This window comes from Sus scrofa, chromosome 4, assembly GCF_054392235.1.
Source record: "Sus scrofa isolate SSC_HxYL_T2T_F1_AM1 chromosome 4, Sscrofa_HxYL_maternal_Yorkshire_Landrace_v2.0, whole genome shotgun sequence".
In the NCBI taxonomy this organism is placed as follows: Eukaryota; Metazoa; Chordata; class Mammalia; order Artiodactyla; family Suidae; genus Sus; species Sus scrofa.
The window spans coordinates 98865911-98891286 of record NC_139386.1 but is presented as its reverse complement, the minus strand read 5'-3'; the positions used below and the strand labels follow the sequence as shown (position 1 = coordinate 98891286).

General features: G+C 40.0%; 1 protein-coding gene and 1 long non-coding RNA gene across 19 annotated transcripts in view; one reads left to right on the top strand and one right to left on the bottom strand.

The window, feature by feature from the left end:
• Positions 1-25376, bottom strand: part of LOC100525517 (uncharacterized) — a 44593-nt gene that overhangs the window by 2094 nt on the left and 17123 nt on the right. Inside the window, exons 5-6 of one of the 4 annotated variants that reach the window (XR_014844111.1) lie at positions 14162-14202; positions 13721-13904 (exon numbers count right to left, since the gene is read on the bottom strand). The exons of 2 other annotated variants lie outside the window; for them this stretch is intronic. This is a non-coding gene — a long non-coding RNA (uncharacterized LOC100525517). Of the gene's footprint in view, positions 1-9580; positions 11654-13720; positions 13905-14161; positions 14203-25376 lie in introns of those variants that run through there. One more of the 4 variants, XR_014844110.1, reaches the window with a different exon arrangement.
• Positions 1-25376, top strand: part of DAP3 (death associated protein 3) — a 36198-nt gene that overhangs the window by 3203 nt on the left and 7619 nt on the right. For 6 of the 15 annotated variants that reach the window (XM_021089713.2, XM_021089711.2, XM_085022760.1 and 3 more), the window contains 3 exons: positions 17486-17532; positions 21797-21919; positions 23331-23432. In XM_021089713.2, the coding sequence (XP_020945372.1) occupies positions 17491-17532; positions 21797-21919; positions 23331-23432 (267 nt within the window). In that variant the 5' untranslated portion in view covers positions 17486-17490. Of the gene's footprint in view, positions 1-8114; positions 8308-8660; positions 8668-14156; positions 14344-17485; positions 17533-21796; positions 21920-23330; positions 23433-25376 lie in introns of those variants that run through there. The other 9 variants (XM_085022763.1, XM_085022755.1, XM_085022764.1 and 6 more) reach the window with 6 other exon arrangements.

Below are 25376 nucleotides of genomic sequence, written 5' to 3'. Positions count from 1 at the left end.
GATGTCCAAATCTCAATCCCTGGAAGCAGTGAATACATTGTTTACATGGCAAGAGAAAATTAAGGTTACTAATCAGCTATTACCTGATAGGGCCCTGTAATTACAAGGGTGCTTCAAAGGTAAGAGAGACAGAAAGAGTCACTGTCAGAGTGATGGAATATGACATAGACTTGACCAGCTGTGGCAGGCTATGAAGAGGAAAGGGCAGCCTCTAAAAACTGGAGAAGTCAAGAAAACAGGTTCTCTGCTAGAGCATCCAGAAAGAACACAACCCTGCCACACTTTGATTCTGGACTTCTAAACCACAGAACTCTAAGATGACAAATTTGTGTTGTTTTATGACACCAAATTTATGTTAATTTGTTACAGCAGCAATAGGAAAGTAACACAGAAAGAGGACCAAATCATGACTAACCGCCAGAGTACAATTCCCTGGATGGTGCTTTTGTTTAAATGAGGGTGTGACTTAACTGAAACTTTTCTTTAAGCACTGTGATAGGCACTCAACAAAGGTGCCTAGATTTCCAGTGTTTCTCTGCTGCTCTGCTTCTCTTGGCATGAGTCCTCAAGCTGTAAATAGACAACTGGGCTCTAATATTGCTCCAGAGCAGCAGTCTTTAGCTGCCCTCAGACTTCCCCACTAGAACAGAAGTAATTAAACATTTATCTCATGGTGCTTCAAAATAAAATTTCAAAATTGTAAAGATAAAACTAACTGGATCATCATAGGATTGATTTTACGTTTGACAAGTTATGGTAAATTGTAAACAAAATAGTCTACAAATAATTTTCTGTTTAACAAAGGAAGAACTCTGGAGTTCCCATTGTTCCTCAGCAATAACGAACCTGACTAGTAACCATGAGAATGGGGGTTCAATCCCTGGCCTCATTCAGTGGGTTAAGGATCCAGTGTTGCCATGAGCTGCAGTGTAGGTTGAGAACTCCGCTCAGACCCCACATCCGGCCTTGCTGTGGCTGTGGGGTGTAGGCTGGCAGCTACAGCTCCGAATCGACCCCTAGCCTGGGAACTTCCATATGCCACACGTCCGGCCCTAAAAAAGCAGCAAAAGAAAACAAAACAACAACAACCAAAAAAAAAACAAAGGAAGAACTCTGAAGCCTTTATTTGGGTATCATGACTTTAAATTCATTCTTCAGGTGTTTGCCTTTTAGCAAAGTAGAAAAATACACTCCAGACTGCCTGGGTTTAAAGCCTGGCTCTTTGATTTGGTAGCTGTGTACACTGGTATAGAAACTTAGTAGTAGTAATAACATATAAGTCATTTAATCCTTTTAATAATCCAATACTTAAATATAAACATTATCTCCATTTTAGAAATGAAGAAACACAAAATTAAAGTAACTTGCTCAAGGTCACACAGCAATTAAGTAGGAGAACCCCATTTCTTTTTTCTTTTTTCTTTTTTTGGGGGGGGGCCTTTTCTAGGGCCCTACTCACGGCATATGGAGGCTCCCAGGCTAGGGGTCTAATTGGAGCTGTAGCCACTAGCCTACACCACAGCTCACAGCAACGTCAGAGAGCCTTAACCCACTGAGTGGAGCAACGGATCATACCTGAAACTTCGTGGTTCCTAGTTGGATTCCTTAACCACTGCGCCGGGACAGGAACTCCCGAGAGCCAAATTTCAAATCCCAGCAATTGGATTCTTGAGTCCATGCTTTTAACTATTCTGCCATACTTACCCCTCTTATGTAAGTTGGAGATAATATTACTTACATCATAGGATTGTTTTGAAGATATGATGAGTTAATTCAATAAAGCACTTAGAACAGTGCCTGATCTACAGAAAGTGTTCAGTAAATGTTAGCTATTGCTATTGTGGGTGCTGGAGTTTTTTTGATCCTTAGATTTTTTTCTTATATGTTTTAATACCTGGAAGAAAGTGAACATCAAATGCTCCTTATTCCTTCTTTTCCCAGCATAGTCCTTGTATATCTTTTATTATGTTAGTATTTTAAATTGCTCTTAGCTTGGGAAAGATTATGTTACCAGAGGAAACTAAAATGTCTGGAAAACACTAGTACTTGCAGTTTTACAGATGGAAAACAGGCTTAGAAAAAGGACATTTTTATAAGCTTAAAAAAATATTATTTTTTACTGAAAAGAATCTTTTTTTTTTTTTTTTTTTTGTCTTTGTTGGGCCACACCCACAGCATATGGAGGTTCCTAGGCTAGGGGTCGAACTGGAGCTGTAGCAGCCGGGCTACACCACAGCCAAAGCAATGCTGGATTCTTAACCCACTGAGCGAGGCTAGGGATTAAAGCTGGGTCCTCATGGATACTAGTCAGATTCGTTTCCCCTGAGCCACAACAGGAACTCCTCTACTGTAAAGAATCTTATGTAAAAGGTGCTCATTTGAGAAACCAAAGAGTTAATCAGACTTTGTCAAGGTAGATTTAGATGTGTTGTTGGGATGGGGACCCAATATTTATTTTTTTATTTTTTTCCCACTATTTATTATTTATCTTTAATCTCATCCTAACACAGTTTGGTGCAGCGGGTTTTTCTATATAGATTAACGTAATTCATACATACAGAAAAATTGTTTGTTAGTTTTAAAGGATTCATTAGGTATTTGTTGATTTAATTTTTTTAAATTTACGCTTTGCCTGGGTATAGCAACATGGTTCACAATTCAAAAAGTAAAAAAGATACCAATCTCCCTCTTTTCCTGCCCCCACAGGAACCTATTTTCCTTTTCCCTGAAGACAAATAGTATTATCAATTTTCGCATATAAAAATATTTACCTTTTTACCAACGAATCGGATAATTTTCTCTTTTTTTTACACAAATGATAGCTTGCTGTATACGTTGTTTTGCACTTTGTTTTTGTTTTAGTTTTCCATTTAAAATATATTAGATATTTTTTCCTCATTAGTATGGAGAGAGCTTCTGGGATTTTTTTTTTTTTTTTTTTTTTTTTTTTTCTTTTAGGGCCACAACTGCAGCATATGCAAGTTCCCAGGCTAGGAGTCGAATTGGAGCTGCAGCTGCCAGCCTACACCACAGCCCCAGCAACACCAGTTCTGAGCCACGTCTGTGACATATACCACAGCTCTCGGCAGTGACGGATCCTCAACCCACTGAGCAAGGCCAGGGATCAAACCCGCATCCTCATGGATAATAGTTGGTTTCCAAATTGCTGAGCCACAATGGGAACTCCAGGGGTTGTTTTGTTTTTAAACCCCACTGCATGGTATTCCATTGTATGGATATGCTGTCTATCCACTGTTGACAGATATTTAGGTTCTTTCGTCTCTTTTAAAAAATAGCATTGGCAGTTAAATAAACATTGGTACTCCTATGTTTTTATATCACTATAAAATGGTTTTGTTTGGGTCTTATAAAACCTTTTTTTTGGGGGGGGGGGGTCTTTTCAGGGTCTTACCCACAGCATAGGGAGGTTCACAGGCTAGGGGTCCACTTGGAGCTGTAGCTGCCTGCCTACACCACAACCACAGCAATACAGATCTGAGCTACATCTGTGACCTACACCACACAGCTCATAGCAACACTAGATCCTTAACTCACTGAGTGAGGCCAGGGATCGAACCCACAAGCTCATGGTTCCTAGTCAGATTCATTTCCCCTGGGCCACGACGGGAACTCCTAAAAACGTTTTTTTAACATGGCCACCTTACATAAATTTGGACAGTTTTATTACATAAACAATGTTATTAATATTGTTTATTATTAATAACTTCAGAAATAAAAATCAAGAAAGAAAATTACCTGCAATGTTAGCTCCACAATAGGAGCTCAGCAGTAACAAATCCAACTAGGGTCCATGAAGACATGGGTTCGATCCCTCACCTCGCTCATTGGGCTAAGGATCTCGTGTTGCTATGACTGTGGTGTGGGCCAGGGGCTACAGCTCCATGTCAACTCCTAGCCTGGGAACTTCTATATGCCACAGGTACGGCCCTAAAAATACCAAAAAAAAAAAAACAAACAAACCAAAAAACTCCACAAGAAATCAGATTGTTTTGTGATCTTTTTTCTTTAGGTCATCATCTTTGTGTGTTTACACTTCAAAACCATAATCTAAATGTACAGTTGGCTTGAGATCAATGTAGGTCTATCACTGAACCCTAAAATTCTAGGGTATTAAGACTGGGTGCATGTGTACACTTCACATGCCTTTTGTGAAGCCTTTAAAGCCTCCAAGATATTTCACCAGTCTGGAGTCAATTTGTTGAGGAATTTTCTAAGTTTGCTGAGAATCATCCAAAATGTCCTCTGGCATAGAAAGCAATCATAGTCCCTTCTATCCTCTTTCTTCTTTCCTTTCTCCATTAGAACTGTTAGTATATGTTGCAGCATCACTTGTTCCTTTATCATTTAGAGACCATGTATTGTTTCTAGCAAAAACATCTAGTAGTAGAATATTGAGAGCTTGGAGAAATTTGCACTGTTGAAGCTTGTCTGTTTTAGTTTGCGTCAGAGAAACTCCTTTACTTCTGTAGCCCTAATACTGCTCTAGGAATCCAAACTTGGGAGACTGGTTATAATGAGGATTTAAAAACACAGAATAACAAACAAATTCTATTTTTTCTAACTGAAATTATGAAAACAATGAGATTAGTCTCCATGAGCTAAATTTTTCCTATAGGACTCAAGATTTAGAACAATCTCTCTCAACCTTGGCGCTATTAAAATTTGTGTCTGGATAATCTTTGGTTAGGGAGCCTCTCCTGTGCATTGCAGAATGTTTAGCAGAATCCCTGGTTTCTGTACTATATGCCTGTAGCACCACTCCCCCAAGTTGTGACAACCAAAAAATGCTACCAGACATTGCCAAATGTCCCTTAGGGGGCAAAATTGCCCCAGTTGAGGACCACTGATTTAGAAAAAGAATGACTGATTATCAGGAAATCAGTCTAAGGAGTTCCTGTTGTGGCTTAGTGGACTACAAATAACTGACTAGTATCCATGAGGATGTCGGTTCAATCCCTGGCCTCGCTCAGTGGGTTAAGGATCCGGCCTTGCTGTGAGCTATGATGTAGGTCACAGACATGGCTGGAATCCTGCATTGCTGTGGCTATGGTGTAGGCCAGCAGCTGCAAGCTCTGATTCAGCCCCTAGCCTAGGAACTTCCATATGCCACAGATACGGCCCTAAAAAGAAAAAGGCAAAAAAGAAAAGAAATCAGTCCAGTTTAAGCAGAGGAAAAAGTTATGGCAGACTAATATATCTTTTTTTGTCAGAATTCCTAGAATGGTAAATCAAAATAATGCCATTTTGTATATGTGTGTGTGTGTGTGTGTGTGTGTGTGTGTGTGTGTGTGTATGTATATATAAAATGTTGCCATTGAAGTAAGGCATTTGGCTTTTTGGAGCAAACATGTACTAAATGTTTAATTGATTGAGTAACCATACCCAAAAACAATTGTACTTAAAAGGGTTGAAATTCCCTTAGCTATTGACATGCATGCAGTGGTTCTCACTCTTAGCTGCGCATTGGATTCATTGGAGAAAACTTAAAAATGCCTGTCTGAGTCTCACTAACAGATTGTGATTTAATTGGTCTGAGATACAGTCTGGGCATCAGAAGTTTTAATTGTACCCTGGTGATTCTAATGTGCAGCCAAGATTGAGACCGCTGATCTAGACTATGCTGTAGAATTCTTCAGGTGACTATATCCTGTTGAATTGTTCCTTGAGATCACTTAGGATATATTTTTCAAATTTATGATTTTCACACCCTTTTTAAAGGGAAGATAGTATGATGGTGATTGATTCCGAAAAACATTCAGATGTCCATATGTGGAATCCTGAATTGGATCCTATAACAGAAAAAAGACATTATTGGAAAAGTTGGGGAAATCCAAATAAAGTCTGGTTTTCAATGTTTATTTCTTACTTTTAGTAAGTATAGTATGGTCATGTATAAGATATTAATATTAGGGGAAGCTGGATGAAGGATATATGGAAGGTTTTTGTATTTGCAGTTCCTTTAGTCTAAATTTTTCAAAAATAAAAACTAAAAAACTATTGCAAGATGTTCCCATGTGGCACAGCGGGTTAAGGATCCAACTTTGCCACAGCTGTGGTGCAGGCCACAATTGCAGGGTGGGTTTAGTCCCTGGCCCAGGAACTTCCACATGCTGTGGGTACAGCCAAACAAACAAAAAAAAAAAACTGTTACAAATGGTTACCATTTGCAACTACTTATCTGTGTGACTCAAGATTTCTAATATTGTGCATACAAAATAAAAGCTGAATTTCATTTGATGCTGAAACTGATATGAAATTGCAACTCTAATTCCGTAATTTCTTGTTTAGAATTTTAGTCCTCACTGGTTAACTTGATAAATAAATGTTTCAAATTGTGAACAGTTCCAGTTGTGGCATGTTGGGTTAAGAATCTGACTGTGGAGGCTCGAGTTCAATCCCTAGCTCACTGCAGTGGGTTAAAGGAACTGGCATTGCTGCAACTGCGGTACGGATTCTGTCCTTGGCCTTGGAACTTCCATATGCTGCTGGTGCAGGAATAAAACAGTAATAATAAAATTGTGGACTTTCAAAAACTCTTATTAATAAAGAAGATATTGGAATTCCCCTGGTGACCTAGTGGGTTAAGTTTCCAGCATTGTCACTGCTGTGGTGTGAGTGTGATCCCTGGCTTGGAAACTTCTGCATGCTGCAAGTGCAGCCAAAAAAAAGAGAGGGAGATTAACAAACTGAAATAAGATTCAAAATTAATAAAATTGAATTTTTTTTTCTTTTTTTTGTCTTTTGTCTTTTTTTTGTTGTTGTTGTTGCTATTTCTTGGGCCGCTCCCGCGGCATATGGAGGTTCCCAGGCTAGGGGTCGAATCGGAGCTGTAGCCGCCAGCCTACGCCAGAGCCACAGCAACGCGGGATCCGAGCCGCGTCTGCAACCTACACCGCAGCTCACAGCAACGCCGGATTGTTAACCCACTGAGCAAGGGCAGGGACCGAACCCGCAACCTCATGGTTCCTAGTCGGATTCGTTAACCACTGCGCCACGACAGGAACTCCTAAAATTGAATTTTAATATTTCATTTATTTTTAGCTAAGATCAAAATCGACAAATAGCTGCACAAATAAAGTATTGAGGCCCCTAGGAAGAAATATGGTATAGCAATAAGGAATATTGGCTCTCAAGTCCAATAACCATATTTAGATCCAAGCTTCCTTATTTTTGAACAGTACAGTGGTTTTCAGTACATAAACAGTACATAAATTTTCATGTCAGAAAAATTATGATTTTGCAGATCCTTCCATAAAGAGTTTAAGTCTACTTCCTACCCTTTGAATCTTGGTTGACCTATAATGGTCTACAGTAGAATGTAACAGACTGTACTGGTTCTGAGCCAAGTTTGAAGAGATCTTAAGTATTTTAGCTCTCTTGGAATTTTGCTACTGCTATGACCAGTCCAAGGCACATTGCAAAGAGAATGAGAAACAATGTGGAGCAGCATCAGTCATCCCAGCTGAAGCCAACCTCAGATGCATGAGGAAGCCCTTCAGAAATAGCCAAATCTTGGAGTTCCCATAGTGGCTCCGAGGTAAGAAACCTGAGTAGGATCCATGAGGACATGGGTTCGATCCCTGGTCTTGCTCAGTGGGTTAGGGATCTGGCGGTGCTGTGGCTGTGATGTAGGCGCAGCTGCAGCTCCTATTCGCCTAGCCTGGGAACTTCCTTATGCCCCAGGTGCAGTCCTAAAAAGCAAAAAAAAAGAGAGAGAGAGAGAAAGAGAAAGGAAGGAAGGAAGGAAGAAAGATCGCCACATCTGGCTCAGAGTGAAAGAACTAACCAGCATATAAGTTATAAACCTGTGAGCAGTAATAGGTATTGTTTTAAGGCACTGAATTTTGGAGTGGTTTGTTATGCAGCAGCTGATAAAATGCTTCAAAGGATGCTATGATGATGAAATAAAGTATATAATGTATATTAGTACATTGCCTGGCATATGGTAGTTAATCAGTGCATTTAGCTTCTGCTATTGCTGTTTTTTTAATATGTCTAAAAAGCAACATTTTTTTAAAAGCAGCTTTATTGAGATTCACATACCATAATTTATTTTTTTCTTTCTTTTTTTTTTTGACTTTCTCTCTTTTTAGGGCCACACCCACAGCATGTGGAGGTTCCCAGGCTAGGAACCTCCAACTGAAGCTGTAGCCACCAGCCTACACCACAGCAATGCGAGATCCAAGCTGCGTCTGCAACCTACACCACAGCTCATGGCAGTGCCGGATCCTTAACCCACTGAGCAAGGCCAGGGATCGAACCCACATCCTCATCGATGCCAGTCAGGTTCGTTAACCACTGAGCCATGACAGGGACGTATCACATACCATAATTTATATACCATAAAACCCTTTTTGTTGTTGTTATTTGGTTGGAGGTGGGGGGGTTGGCTGTACCTGAGGCATATAGAAGTTCCCAGGCCAGTGATCAGACCCACACCATAGCAGCAACCCAAGCTGCTGCTGTGACAATGCTGGAGTCTTAACATGCTGTAGGGAACTCCTTCAGTATCTTTAAAGTATACAATTCAGGAGTTCCTGTCGTGGCTCAGTGGTTAGCGAATCTGACTAGGAACCATGAGGTTGTGGGTTTGATCCCTGGCCTTGCTCAGTGGGTTAAGGATCCAGCGTTTCCATGAGCTGTGGTGTAGGTTGCAGACGCAGCTTGGATCTTGCGTTGCTGTGCCTGTGGTATAGGCTGGCAGCTACAGCTCGGATTGGACCCCTAGCCTGGGAACCTCCATATGCCACGGGTGCGGCCCTAGAAAAGCCCCCCCCCCAAAAAAGTATACAATTCAGTGGGTTTTTAGTATATTCACAAAGTTGTGTAACCATTGCCACTATTTAATTTTAGAACTTTTTCTTTTTCTAAAATTTTTAGGTCTGCACATGCAGCATATGGAAGTTCCTGGGCTAGGGGTTGAATCAGAGCTATGGCTGCTGGCCTGAGCCACAGCCACAGCAACCCCAGATCTGAGCTGTGTCTGCGACCTATACCACACCTTGAGGCAGCTCTGAATCCTTAACCCACTGGGCTCAAGGCCAGGGATGGAACCCCCATCCTCAGGGATGCTAGCCAGGTTCTTAACCTACCGAGCCACAGTGAAAACTCTTAGAACATTTTTATCACCCCAGATAGAACCCATCAGCAGTCACTCTCCATTCTCTCCTATTCCAGCCCGTGGCAACCACTAATCTAATTTTCTATTGCAATAGATTTGCCTTTCATGAACATTTCATATCATTAGAATTATACTACATGTAAAAAGGTGGGTTTTTTTTTTTTTTTTTTTTTTTTGTCTTTTTGCCTTTTCTAGGGCCGCTCCCATGGCGTATGGAGGTTCCCAGGCTAGGGGTCTAATCAGAGCTGTAGCTGCCAGCCTACGCCAGAGCCACAGCAACGGGGATCCTTTAACCCACTGAGCAAGGCCAGGGATTGAATCCGCAACCTCATCATTCCTAGTCGGATTCGTTAACCACTGAGCAACGATGGGAACTCCAGAAGGTTTTTTTTATGACAGACTTCTTTCCCTTTCTTCAAAGGTCCATCCATGTTGTAATATGTATCAGAACTCATTTCTTTATTACTGAATAATATTCCATTGAATGACTACAACACATTTTTTAAATCTGTTTAACAGTTGATAGACATTTGTATGATTTCTACATTTTGGCTGTCATGAATAATGCTACTATGAACATTTGTGCGCAAATTTTTGTGTATACACATGTTTTCATTTCTCTTGGGTATATAACTAAGAGTAGAATTGCTGGGTCATTTGGTGAATCCATTTTAAACTTCCAAGGAAATGCCAAGCAGTTTTCCAAAGTGGCCGCACCATTTTACAGTCCTGGCAACAATGTATGAGGATTCCAGTTTTTCTGCATCCACTTTAACACTTATTATTGTCTCTCCTTTTTGATTTTAGCTATCCTTGTGAATGTAAAGGGGTATCACATTGTGGATTTGATTCGCATTTTCCTAGTGTCTAATGGTGTTGAACATCTTTTCATGTGCTTATTGGCTATTATATATCTTTGGAGAAACAGGCAAAAATTCTTTGCCTGTTTTTAAATTACATTGTCATTTTATTATTGAGTTGTAAAGAGTTCATTGTATATTATGGATGCAATTCCTTTATGAGATATGTAATTTGCAGATCTTTTCTCCCATTCTGTGAGTGGACATTAACTTTCTTTATGGTATCTTTTGAAGCAGAAGTTTTTAATTTTGATAAAGTCCAAGTATTTTATTTTTATTTTTTAATTTTTTAGCTGCACCCAATGCATGCAGAAGTTCCCAGGCCAGATACCAAACCTGCACCACAGCAGCAACTTGAGAACTTCAAGTATTTTTATTTTCGTTACTTGAATTTTCTGTTAAGAAACCATCACCTGGGAGTTCCTGTGTGACTTCGCAGGTTAAGGATCCGCCATTGTCACTGCAGCGGCTCAGGTTGCTGCTGTGGCACAAGTTTGTTCCCTGGCCTGGGAACTTGCACAAGCCACAGGCATGGTCATAAAGCAAAACAACAACAACAACAAAAATCAACTGACTTTGATATGAGAGCTTATTACTGAATTCTCAACTCTGTTCTATTGATCTGTAGATATATAAAAAAAATGATATATATGATCTACAGACATATGCAAATACCACACTGTCTTGATTACTGTAGCTCTATATTGAAATTAGGAATGTGAACCCTACAACTTTGTTCTTTCAAAGTTATATGGGCTATTCTGAGTCCATCACATTTTCATATGAATTTTCAGATCAGTTTGACAATTTCTGTAACAAAGGCTACTGGCATTTTTTTAGATAATATTTGTTTAAAAAAGAAAGAACTGATGTTAGTGAGCTTTGTTCTCGATGAAATGGTGGTGTTATAGAATAGCAAAATAGTTACTCTTGAAAATATGAAATCGAAAAATGATAGATGATAGCTAAAAAGTATCGATGAGTAATATAGAGAAAGGACTTGGGTGATGATCGCTTTAAGAAACTGAAGTCATTTACCTGGGAAAAGAAAAAAATAGGGGACATAACTATCTTCACTTTATCTTGTGGAAGATAGCTTATACAACTTGAAAGACCAAGATAGTGAAAAGAAGCAATAAGATTGTGAAAGAACTTTCCATAAAAGCTGTCTGAAAATGATATGGGCTGCTTTGTGAATTCCCCATCAGTGGAAATGTTCAGGCACTTTGATAATTGGCTGTGTAATATATGCAGTGGCTAATGGGAAAGGCTGCAGAGTCAAACATAGGTTTGAATTTCAAGACTGCCACATTTAGGCTATATACCCTTGGGCAAGTTAATCTATTCATCCCTATTTTCACCTGGATATAATGTTACCTACTATAGGGTTGTGTTGTGAGACAGTGCTTAAAAATTACTCATTTCTGAAAAATACTGTTATTAAGATCATTGTAGCACAAATTATGAACTAGTTCTAAAAGAGTTTAGTTCGTGAACTAGATCGCCTTAATTTATGATCCTTCACACAAAAATCTGTACAGAAATGTTTCATTGCGGCTTATTTGCAATAGCCAAAGCATGGATACAGCCAAGAAGTCCTTCAGTGGATGACTGGTTAAACCAACAGGCACATTCATACCATGGAATAGTACTCAGGATTAAAGGAGCAAACTATTGATACATATAACAGGACACCAAGATCAATATCCAGAAAATTATGATGAGTGGAAAAAGCCCATATTAAAAGGTTGCATACAGTATGACTTCATTTATATAACATTCTTAAAATGACAAATTATAGAAATAAAGAGGAGACTAGTGGTTTTCATTGGGTTAAGGAATGGGAGGATAGTGGGAGAGGCTATAGAAGGGCCACATGAAGGATCCTTAAAGTGATGGAAATGTTCTGTATTTTGACTCTATCAGTGTCACTATCTGGGTTGTGATATTGTACTTTATTCTTGCAAGATGTTACCTTTGGGGGGAACTGGGTAAAGGATACATGAAACGTGTATTATTTCTTTCAATTGTATGTGAGTCTACAAATTTCTCAATAGTAAAAGTTTAAAAAATGACCTATGACTTTTTGTGACCATTGAAGTGTTAGCGTATAGTCTTTGGGATACCTTTTCTAAATTTTTTACAAGCTTTTTCAACTTTTTGGTATACATTTGGCCTCTATGAGAAAATATATATGTATGTGTATATATATATATATATTTTTTTTTTTTAAGAAAGAGGGCTCTAAAACTAGCTAAAAAAGTGTCATCAGAAGAGTGATAGAACTTTAAATACACTAGTGAGTAAAAGCCCCTTCTAAGTGCACCTGAAAAAAACTCAAATTGTTTAAAGACTAAGGAAGTTATTTGTCTCTGGAATTTGTTTTATCCACACTTTAAACAAATAACAACTGTGATTGGAAGGAGGACTCTTCCTTCCTGGAATAGCAGAAATAGACAACAAGTTGTATCTCAGAATGATGGTAGTTGAACAATATTAGAGAAGTAGTTTAATGATAACTTTGAGAATTTTTTTCTTCATTTTGACTTCCTAGAAGGTTTGAGATTATTTATCTCTAGTTTTAACCATCAGTCTTATTTTGTTTTCTTGGGGTTTTATGGTGGTGGTGAGTTGTTTTGTTGTCGTTGTTTTTGGCCATATCCACACTTATGGAAATTCCCAGGCTGGGGGTCAAATCTGAGCCACACCTGTGATCTCTCCCACAGCTCTGGTAATACCAGGTCCTTAACCCACTACACCACAACAGGAACTCCTTTCTCTCTCTCTCTCTCTCTCTCTTTTTTTTTTTTTTTTTTTTTTTTTTTTTGGTGTGAAATATACATAACAAAATTTACCATCTTAACCATTTTAAAGTATATAATTCCATGATATTGTACATTCACATTATCGTGCAGCCATCACACCATCCATCCCATAATTCTTTTCATTTTGTACCATCAGTCAGTTTTAATAGGAAACCTGTCCTCTACCTGCCTTCCAGTAATAAACATGTGGTTAACTTGTACTCTGCAAATCAGCATTCAAAGGACATGAAGAAACTGAGAGGAGAAATCAGTACTCAATTTTTTCATAGTATTAGTGACTTTGAGCCTTTTTCTTGCAGTGCCCCGATTTGTATAATGTCCTGGAATGTAGAGTGAGCAAATATTCCATTCTTCTGCTTTCATTTGTCTTATCATTAGGACTTTTTTCTACTTATAGGTATTTTAAGAGGATATGGAAAGTATGGTTTAGTCCAGATTTCCTCTTTAAGATCAGACTTTTGAGATTCACAACCCCCTTTTTTTCCTCAAAGTATCTTCTATTATTCTTAAGTAAGCCATGTGTGTGTTTGTGTGCACGCACACACATGCATGCATATGTGTCCTTTACCTTTAAAAGCAGTGGTAAAATATTAAAGGGTTATAAGAGCAAGACTTCAGTGGAGGGGATGGATTAGAGTGGTTCAAGATTGGAGGCTGGTAGACCCAATGTTGTAATATGGATATAAGATGCAGCATATAAGATGGAAAACTGGTCACATTGTCCTGACCAGCTCTTCCCATAATATCTAAAACAGGGCCAGAATAATGGCCTTAATGACACAGGCATACCTAGAAGAAGAAATAGTGACCTCAGGATCATGTCACCCACTCTTTCTAGGACCTGCCTCCCTCCAGAGCTGGAGCCCACAGCTGTCTCATATTAGTGGTTGTACCAGAGCATGTTGAGATGATCCAAGGAGCAGGCTTGAGTGGGCCCGATGCTCTTGTAGTGACACTGGGGTCATGACTAGTTTGGTAGTTGGGAAAGTTGAGTTGGAGGGCTTAGGGTTGGAAATCAGCTGATAGGTAGAGTTAGTATGGTGTTAGCCGGACCTAGATCAGCAAGGAAGCAGGGAGCTGAAGTAGTTAAAATAAGGGAGGATTGAAAAAAATTCAGGTTAAGAAAATTGAGCTGTTCAGAGACGGTGGTGGTGGGTGCCAGTGATGGTATCCGGTGGTATTGGGTACCAGGTGGAGACTGATTCGAGGTGGCACTGGGTGGTTGTATTGGTGTTTGCCAAGACCACCCCCAGCTTCTCTGATTCCCTAGGAGGACTCCGAAGTCAGCACATAGTCATACTTAACAGCTGTTACTTTTTACAACAAAAGGATACAGAGCAAAATCAGCAAAGGACGAAGGCACATTGGGCGAAATCTGAAAGAAACCAGACGTAAGCTTGCAAGAGTCCTTTCCCAGTAAATGACACATCGGACACACTTAATTCCTTTAGTGAAAAGTTATGACAGCATGGAGTTCCTGTCATGGCTCAGCTGTTGGCGAACCTAACTAGCATCCGTGAGTATTAGAGTTGCTCTCATGGCTCAGTGGAAACGATTCTGACTAGCATCCATGAGGATACGGGTTCGATCCGTAGTCCGTAGTGAGTTAAGGATCCGGCGTTGCCGTGAGCTGTGGTGTAGGTCACAGACATGGCTCGGATCCCGTGTTGCTGTGGCTGTGGTGTAGGCCAGCGGCTACAGCTCCAATTCGACCCCTAGCCTGGGAACCTCCATGTGCCAGGGGTGCAGCCCTAAAAAGACCAAAAAAAAAAAAAAAAGAAGAAGAAGTTAGGACAGCACATGAAATGTTGCCACTCAGGGAAACCCAATAGCATCGCAGTGCCCAGGGTTTTTAGTGGGGCTGGTTGTGTAGTCATTTTCTGCCTAGCATGTACTAAAATTCCAGGCTCCCAGAAAGAAAGTAGGTATTTAACATAAAATGTCCTGTTTGTATAAACAGTGTGGGCACAGTGACCCACTCTTACCAGTTCTGGGAATAGTAGGAACTCTCCTGAAATCTAGGTTCCCAGACAGCAGCTAAGGGGCAGCCTTGCAACAGGCCTTTCTAAGGATAGTGGTCTTGGGCTTGCTCTTTTAGCTCTTTTCTGCACAGTTGGATTAGGCAGCAGGTGGCAGTGGTATACGTTGGACAGTTGTTGGGCAGCAGTGGAGGCAGTGGTCGGCAGAACTAAGAACAGCTAAACATCAGAGAATAGAGGGGGCCTTGCCTCTGCCTGTGGCCTAGTAGAGCTTCCTCTTCAGGCCTGGGCACATGCTCACAGCCACCACCTCACTCCACAGCAACAGCCCTTCCATTACCATCTAGGAGAGTGTTATTAATAGTATCTTGTGGACTTCCCATCATGGCTTAGCAGTTGTCAAATCGACTAGTATCCATGCAGATGCAGGTTCAATCCCTGGCCTTGCTCAGTGGGCTAAGAATCTGGCATTGCCATGAGCTGTGGTGTAGGTTGCAGACGTGGCTTGGATCCTGCATTGCTGTGGCTGTGGTGTAGGCCGGCAGCTGTAGCTCCAATTCGACCCCTAGCCTGGGAACCTCTAAGTGCTGTGGGTGAGGCCCTAAGAAGACAAAAAAAAGATAGTATTTTTTAACAGGAGTTCCAAGCATTCCCAAGGCCAAGTCAGTTTGGATTAACATGATGTCCCTTACTATATTCCCAAAGCCTTTAAATATACTAGTATGTGATATATTGTAATTATTCAAGAAATGAATAACTATATAGCATTCTCAAATTTCTTTGGCCAGAGAGCATTGGTACATTTTTTTACTAGTTAGTAGTCAACAAACTCATTTTGGGAACTGCTGCTCTAGACTTAGGATTTTGAAGCACAGCAAAGGAGCCTTGGATTCCCACATGTAAATGGGAGGCAAGCCAGTAGAGACCATGCCCGTCTTGTTCACCACTGTAAGCATGGGCATGTGGAAGCCCATCACAAATTTCTTGAGTGACTGAAGGAATGCATTGGCGTCTTTATTAAAAAATAAACTTGGAAACTAAAAGAAGATGGGATTCGAAGAGTTTGTGGCATCTCTTAACTGTACTGTACAAGCTCCATTGGGTCACAGACCATAACTGCTTTGTTCACCATCTTATTCACAGGCCTGGCACATCATAGGTGCTCAGTAACTTTTAAATAAATGGGTACAACTCTTTTGTTATTGTTGAATAAATGGGTGCAACACTGTTGTTGCTGCTGCTGTTTTAAAGATTTCATATGTAAGAAAGGTGAAACTTATTAGTCAAAATGAAGTACATAATTACCTAGAGATTTGATTTAGTTATGCTATTTACTATTGAATATTGAGAGTTGCATTTAAGTATTTTAAACATTTTTTAGCTCCCTTGTGATTAAGGCTTTTTAATTTTAAAAAAACTTCCAACATACAAATGAATAAATATAACACACACAGTATAAAATAAAGCAAATACTCATATATCCGGTATCCATCATTTGAAATAGTTCATTACCAATTTCTTTGTGTACCTTGCCCCAGGATCTAATGCCAGATCCTTAACCTACTGAGCAAGGCCAGGGATGAGGATCCGAGTCGGGTTCGTTAACCACTGAGCGATGAAGGGAACTCCCTGTTTTTGAGTTTTATATAAATTATGTCGTGCAATATATTACAGTTTTCACTCAGTATTAGTTTTTGAGACTCATCTATGTCATACATGTAAATGCAGGAGATTTTGCTGTTTTGTTTTGTTTTCCTTTGCTTTGCTTTGGCTGTGCCCCACCCAGTGTACAGAAGTACCTGGGCCAAGTATCAAACCTGTGCCACAGCAGCAACCTGAGCCACTGCATGGACAGTGCAGGATCCTTAACCTGCTGAGCAGGAACTCCTCATTGTAGTGGTTTTAATTTAGACCACAAAAGAACTCTCGTTTATTCTTTTTATTTCTGTATGATGTTCCATTGTATGACCATATCTCTATTTAACCACTCTTCTTCAATGGACGTTTGAACTTTTTTAGAATTTGATAATCCATGTTCTACTACTATGAACATTGTGATACATATTTCCCAGTGTACATATAACCTGTTTTTCTAAAATAAATACAAAGGAGTGGAATACCTGGGCCATAGACATGTACGTTTTCAACTTCGCAGATGATGCCAAATTTGTTTTCCAAGATATTTATTTGTATTTATGATGCCATAAACAGTATAGGAAAGTTCCCAATACTTTGCACCCTCTTTAACATTTGCTGTTGTCTTTTTCATTTTTCCTAATATGGTGGTTGTGGGTGGTGTCTCATCGTGTTGGGTTTTTATTTTTTATTTTTTTGGCCCCACCAGCAGCATATGGAAGTTCCCAGGTCAAGGATCAAATCTGAGCCACAGCTGCAGTCTACGCCACAGCTGCCCAGCAACACCAGATCCTTAACCACTGTGCCACAGCAGGAACTCCTCATTGTAGTGTTTTTAATTTACATTTCCCTGATTCGTAATAAAGGTGAAAATCTTTTCTTGAGTTTACTAGCCATTTGCATTCTCTTTTCTGTGAAATGTCTATTTGTGTCTTTTCATTTTTAAAATAAATTTAAAGACATTCTTTATTCTAGATACTAATCTATCGTGCAGATATCTTTTCCCAGTGGTGGCCTACCTTTTCACTTTTTTTTAAATTGCAGAGGTAATGCTGAAAGGAGTAACAAGGCTCATCTCCAGGGTCCATAAGGTGAGTCCTAACTGACCTAAATAGTTTGTGCAAACTGTCTTTAGGTGGATTTCTTTTCTGGAATCACTGTACCCAGAATAAAATTCTCTGGAATACTTGAGCTGACTAGTGCTTGAATTTACAAGTTTACACTGAAAAGAACAGTCACAATTCCATTTCTCTGCCCATACACTTCATTGTGCTAAAAATCCAGTAGCAGGTCTTATAGAACAGTTTTGCTTAAGAATTTACCCTGGCATAGGAGAATTAAAATAGATAAATAAGCTTAAGTGCAGCTATCTTTATTAACATTTATTATTCTCTAATTGGGTTGATGATTATCTTCCCTCAATGAAGTATTGAATAAGTTGCCAATTTCTGATAGCTGATTAAAATAACAAAATCATCTGTCAGAAAGTCCATTCTGTTGCTTTGCTGCATTCTCTCATTTATTTAGCAAATAATGTTTTAGTACCTTCCATATGGCAGGTACTTAGGATTCTAAGATGACTCATGTCACTAATAAAGGGTACTCTTTTTTGGGCATCAATTATGACCAACTCATGAAGTAGATAAGAGCTTTGTTTCACAGACGCAGAAATTGAGGATTAGAAAGGCTAACTTGCCTAAAGTAATATGGTGTGAAGTTGGTTATCTAACCCAGACTAGATAGCAGGTCTGTCTGACTTCAAAGCCTGTGGCCTTAACCACTGTGCCGTATTCCATTTTGTGGTCCATATTCTTCAGGACCTCAAAGTTCAGTAGTGGAATCATGAATAAATGATTGTTACAGCATGGTGCTGTAACAGCACCCAGGAGAAGCACTTAATGTGGATTATAGGGTCCAAAGGAAATGCTACCAGAGCTAAGTCCTAAAGGATAAGAACTGAGCCAGAAGCACTTAGTCACTTCCATCTAATCATTTAATTACAAATTGGATTCCTGGAAAAGGATCCCTCCCTCCTATAGTATTCACCACCCCCCCAAACCCCAGACTCATGACAAACCTGTATACATAAAATAACCCATTATTGGAGTTCCCATCGTAGCGGAGCAGAAACAAATCTGACTAGGAACCATAAGGTTGCAGGTTCAACCCCTGGCCTTGCTCAGTGGGTTAAGGATCCCGCATTGCCATGAGCTGTGGTATTGGTTGCAGACACAGTTCCGATCTGATGTTGCTGTGGCTGTGGCGTAGGCCAGCAGCTATAGCTCCTATTCGACCCCTAGCTTGGGAACCTCCATGTGCCACGGGTGTCGCCCTAAAAAGCAAAAACAAACAAACACAATAACCCATTATGACCCTACAGGCAGCTGGGTGTTGTTTCAGGTCCTTTCTCATAATAAATAAACAAACAAACAAACAAACCCATTATCATAAAATTAAAATAAAAGCAAAGAACAAAGGGATGGATTCCATTAAAAGTCTACAATTTCTTCTTCCTTATTAGCAGGCGAGAAAGACCTGAGAAAGAACTGCAGAGAAATGTCAGAAGAATTTTATGCTTTTTGTGGATTGGTTTAGAGTAACCTTTATTGGCTCATGAATGCTGTTTTTTGAACTGTGTGATTTTCATCCTGAAACTGTGCAGAGGCAGTTGTACACGTGGTTGTTTTCCCTGGAAATGAGACTAGCTAGGTGATGCCATATATGACATTAAGAAGTAAGGAATCCATTTTGCTAGCTTTTAATGTGCTGCAAAATTAGCGTTTAACTAAAAAGTCATAGGTTTCTTGTAGAAATAGCACCACCTTGTGGCCCTTGAATGTCTATAATTTTCCACTTGACTGCTGCCTTAGAGACATGATACTTTCCAGTAGAAATGAGAAAATTGTATCAGTAGTGGGGTGTATTGTTCAGATCACTATGCTGACATAACAGGCCTTGAATTCACACTGGCCTCGCTCTATACATGATACTGTTTGAGTTTTGTGTATATGTTTTGTATATTTTTTGTTGTTGTTGCTGTTGCTGTATTTCCAAAATGGCTTACAGGCAAAATATGGGAGTAGACATAGAAATAGTTTATCAGGAGTTCCCGTCGTGGCGCAGTGGTTAACGAATCCGACTAGGAACCATGAGGTTGCGGGTTCGGTCCCTGCCCTTGCTCAGTGGGTTAACGATCCGGCGTTGCCGTGAGCTGTGGTGTAGGTTGCAGACGAGGCTCGGATCCAGCGTTGCTGTGGCTCTGACGTAGGCCGGTGGCTACAGCTCCGATTCAACCCCTACCCTGGGAACCTCCATATGCCGCGGGAGCGGCCCAAGAAATAGCAGCAACAACAACAACAACAACAACAAAAGACAAAAAAGACAAAAAAAAAAAAAAAAGAAATAGTTTATCAGATATGAATAAAACCTGATCCTTTCTCCAAGTGCTTGTGGCCTAGAACAGGAGACAAAATGATATAAAAAGGATAAAGATTTTGGAGTCAGACAAACTTGGATTTGAATTCTAGTTTCATCAGTTACCCACCCTGTGACCTTAGACAAAGTTAAGTTCCCCAAACCTTGGTTTCCCTCATCAATAAAATAGACATAACATTCTACCTATCTTCTAGGATTCATGGTTCAAAAATAATGTGTGTATAACCCTATATTGCCCAGCATCTTGTAGGTACTCAGTTAACAGAAGCTGTGAATGTAGTCCAAAGCAGAGTAAAAGTGCATGCAGTACAAAGAAAATGCTATCCCTATGGAGGGAAAGATAATTACTTTTGCCTGGAGGTGTCTGGAGAATCTTCACAGAGGATTTGACATTTGAGATAAGCCCTAAAGGATGAGTAAGATTAAATAGGGAATTTGAAGTAGAATGAACAGAAGTATAAAGCCATGAAAATGAAGAACATATTTTAGCATGGTTGTCTGGCTGGAGTATAGAGTTTGGAAAGGCATAGGACTAGAAATGTAGGTTGAACTCCTACCAGTGGCCTTGATTATCATGCTAAGGACTTTGAGACTTATTTTGATATTAGTAGGGAACCATCCAAGCTTTGTTGATTAGCTGAAGGTTAAACGTATTGGGGAGCACAAATCTCCTAGACTATGAAAGATGAAAAGTCAGAGATTTAGAGGTGAAGGTATCAGTTTGGGGGAAAAAATAAAGTTGTTAATGGAGTTTAAGGTCTTCTTGTTAAATGGGTAAGTATTAGGAGAGGTAGTACAAAAACAGTATACCTTGTCTACACTCATGAAGCTGCTTGGTTCAGGCAGCTTTCATATTACTTATTGACCTAGCAAGAGACTCCCTTATTAGAGCCATCTCTCACACCTCCATTCGCCTGATTTTGCTGGCTTCATACTCTAATCTTTGTCTTGTAACTGGCATCTTTTCACTTCTACACAAGGCCTCTTATCCTTGTACCCAGTTTGGGAATTCTCCAGTTAGCTTTTTCTCAGATTTGTCTCCTGAGATCTCATCCTCTCCCCTAACCCTTCCCCACTTCTGAGGTTTCCAAGTGCAGTTCACTGACATGCCTGGAGAGCAGTTTATTTTCACTTAGCTGGATGCTTTACACACTCCCTCATTACATGTCCTTAATAAAGGATTCTTTATTTCAGGGCACAGCTAGCAAGAAAATTGTTGCAGGGAGTGTAATTATACCTATCAAATAGGAACACTGCACTAATCCCCTAATAACTGAGGTCACTAGGATTACTAGACAGCTGGGAATTGTACAATACTGGCCACCATTCATCACTGTGGGCAAGAGCATTAAATGTCGTTTCCTGAGTTAGGTTGTTAATGGCTAGCTATGCTCCTGAACAATCTCTGATGGAATTGTTTCCATATGGGACAGAGCCCAGACATAGCAAGTTGGAACCGATTCACAGTATGAATAATATGATTGGACTTAGAGAACTATAAAGAATAACAGGAATCTGGTTTACATAAAACTAAAATGCATGTTAGTGATATTTTTCCATATGGCAGATATGTCTTAAAACCTCAGTGTCGTAGGAGTGCCCGTTGTAGCTCACTGGGTTAAGAATCCGACTAGTATCCACGAGGATACGGGTTCATTCCCTGTCCTCTCTCAGTGAGTCAAAGGATCCTGCATTGCTATGAGCTGCAGCGTAGGTCTCAGGCGCAGCTCGGATCCCACATAGCTGTGGGTATGGTGTAGGCAAGCAGCTGCAGTTCCGATTCAGCCTCTAGCCTGGGAACTTCCGTATGCCACAGATGCAGCCCTAAAAAGGGGGGTGGGGCGGGGGGGAACACCTCAGTGTTGTAGCAAGAATAAAAAGCCTAGTAATTCCAGAACACTAAAATGGTTTCTTTTATAGTTGGACCCTGGACATGTTTTGTATATGGGGACCCAGGCACCCCAAAGCCTTGCTGCTCATCTGGATAACCAGGTTCCAGTTAAGAGTCCCAGAGCTATTTCTCGCACCAGTGAGGATGATCCGGTGAGTTGCTAATGTGCATATGGATTTTTTTCAGGACCTTTAAGTCATTTTACATATCAGGAAAACGGAAACCCAAAGAAGCTAAGCAGATTTAAATATAGTCAGGCAATGTACCTGCAACAGCGTTATGGAACCCCAGTGTTCCCCATCCATCTCTGATACCATGGTAGCATAATTCAGGTCAATCCACATCTATTCTAATTCCTACCATTGAACTCACTTCATGCCAAGGGTTGTGTGGGGCATAGAGTAGGTACATGGTAAATACTTAATAAGTCAGTTCCTTAGAAGTTAAATTAAGTAGTTATTATTGATCTTACTATATGTTGGATTGGCAGATTTTTCCTTCAGGAAACAGATAGTGATTATTTTAGGCATATGAGCCAAAGTGGTCTCTGTCACAACTACTTAGCTCTGACGTAAACAAATGGGTGTGGCTGTGTTACAGTAAAACTTTATTTACAAAAATGGGTAGCCAGCCTTGGTTCACCAATCCTGCTATGGAGAATCCTAAAGAAATTGACTTACTTGCCCAGGATCACATAGCAGGGCAGGTACCAGCCAATCTGGTACTTTCACCTTTCTAAGTGGATTTCCTATGGTGTCTGGAAAGGGAACTAGCTTGATAAGTTGAGAAGAGCAGCATTTTAAAGTGAAGTTTGTCAGCAGAAGCCAGGATTCCAGCAATATCCAGTGTTGCATTTTCTACTTCAGGTCCCATTGGGCTAAATGTTGATTTCTTCTTCCTCAGTGTTATTGTTGCCTTTTATAAGTGAAATTTGTTGTGTGGTCTGTGCTTAAATGTCTTAAATGTGAAGAGAACCAATAGCTTTTGTGTCCCTTTTTGTCCCTACCCCCTGAGTTGCCCCATCTTAACATATGCTGTGCGGGTGGAAGGGGAAAAAAATAAACTCATTGCCCAAAACACCATCTCAGCAGGGTGTGTTTTATTTATGTCTCTAGTGTTCATCCACTTTCACAAGCACAAGATGAAACAGAATAAATGAATGAAGTCATTGAAGTGCCTTTCAGCTTTCCATGTAATTGTAGTCCCTTTATCTGCCAGTTCCTCTGGGGTTTCTATGGCAACAGCAGCATGCAGATGATCTTGTCATGTGACTGGAGCATCTCTATACACAGCTTAGAAGAATCCAGATGGCAAGAATTGTCCCTGCTCTCTCTATATCTAGGGTTTACGTTGCTGAGCAACTGGCTTCATCATTCAGACCAACATCAGCTTTATATACACACTGGATTTGGGGATAACAACGAGGTTTTGCCTAAGAAATGAAAGCTGTCTTTTCCAACTCTGAGAGAAGTGTTTCCTCAGTATGGACTAGATGACCCTCGCTACTTTTTCAAAGTCTTTGTCACTCTATCCATTATACCTGTTTGCATTTTTATTTCATAGGCCAAGCATAGGGAGCAGCACGAGGGTCAGCACTACAACATATCCCTCCAGGAGCTGAAGACTGTCTTCCCCCATGGCCTGCCTCCTCGCTTTGCAATGCAGGTGCTCAAAACGGGAGGGAATTGGAGGGACCTCATAACACAAGCTGTTGATAGCAGAGGGGTGGGATTCAGTGAGGAGAAAGCTATAAAAGATTTGTGTTTTTTTTTTTTTTTTTTTTTTTTTTGATGATGTCTGTCACAGGAAGTTCCTGGGCCAGGCATCCAGCTTAAGCCACAGTAGTGATAATACTGAATCCTTAACCACTAGGCCACCAGGGAACTCCAAAAGACTTAATTTGAATCTTTAAAAAAAAAAAAAAAAAAAAAAAAAGATAAATTCAGCTGTTGATTATCTCTTGTGAATATTACTGTTGTTATAATTACTTTAAGCAAATGTTTATCTGTAGTTCACCACTTTAAATCCTTTTTGGAGCCAGGCAAACTATTCTTAAATAAACAAACAATATCCCACTCTTTTTCTTGTGTTACCCAACAGATTTCTTTTTTTTGTTTTGTTTTTTTTGTTTTTTGTCTTTTTGCTATTTCTTGGGCCGCTCCCGCGGCATATGGAGGTTCCCAGGCTAGGGGTCGAATCGGAGCTGTAGCCACCGGCCTATGCCAGAACCACAGCAACGCGGGATCCGAGCTGCATCTGCAACCTACACCGCAGCTCACGGCAACGCCGGATCGTTAACCCACTGAGCAAGGGCAGGGACCGAACCCGCAACCTCATGGTTCCTAGTCGGATTCGTTAACCACTGCGCCACGACGGGAACTCCCTTTTTTTTTTTTTTTTTTTTCAACAGATTTCTATAGACTTCATTCAGCCTTCAAATAGTTGATAAAAATGAATTTAATATTTGCCTTAGCAAAATACAATGAAAATACATGTGTAGAAAAGCAAAACATAATATATTCCTAAGCCAAATAGAAATGATATTTGGATTAGATGTATCATTCGTTGTTCTTCAGCCTAATAGCTTTTCAGAAAATAGCTTTTGTGGTCATAACTTCAACCCAAAGAGTGTAATCTTGGGTTGCATCATAGCCATTGAAAGAATTCATAATTAACTACAAGCAGTTTATTGGCAAAATTGGGTCTTTTGACTAATTCCTGCTCAGTTATTTTCAGCCTCAGAAATTATTCCTTCTTACTGAAATATCAAACTTGACTGTGCGGGTGATTTTTAGCTTAGGAGCCAAAGGATGTCATTTCTTCTGTGTGCTTTGTTTCAAGAAATTAAATGAGACACCAGTAAAGGAGCTAATTCTAGACCACAGACAGCCTTGTCATCAAACATTTTAAGTTTGGGGAGTTCGCACTGTGGCACAATGGAACCTGCAGCATCTCTGCAGCACTACGATGCAGGTTCAGTCTCTAGCCTGGCACAGTGAGGTAGAGGATCCAACATTGCCACAGTTGTGGTGTAGCTCACAATTGCAGCTGGGATCTGATCCCTGGCCCACCTGAGAACTCCATATGCCACAGGCTGGCCAAAAGGAGACAGCGGTGGGGGGGGGGGGGGGGCGGTGAAGTTTGGAGGAAGGACACAACCAGAAGAAATCCTCATTTTACACCAAGACGTTCATAGTGCAGTTTCTAACTTCATGGTTCTAAGGGCCTAACTTTAAGTATTTCAGTTGCTTTCAGAATGGCTTACCCACAGTGCTTTGGAGGGAATTACTCATACATAATTTCCATTTATGTAAAGGCTGACTCCTTCACCATTGTTTTGTTTATTTTAGTATTGTCATATGGCCTAATTTGGCATTTCTGTTTTAATATCTGTATCATGTTTTTAAAGGTTTCACTTTCCATTAAGTTTAAACTTGCCTGTCAAAGTCCTTCTCCAATACAATTGTATTGGTCAAGATTTCTTTAAAAAAATACCAACACTATTTTAATCCTTATCTGATGTACTTGTGAATAGTATAACAAGTATTTAACAAGTATTTATTCTTCTCATTAGGTATCATTAAATATTTTATCTGCAAATCACTTTCA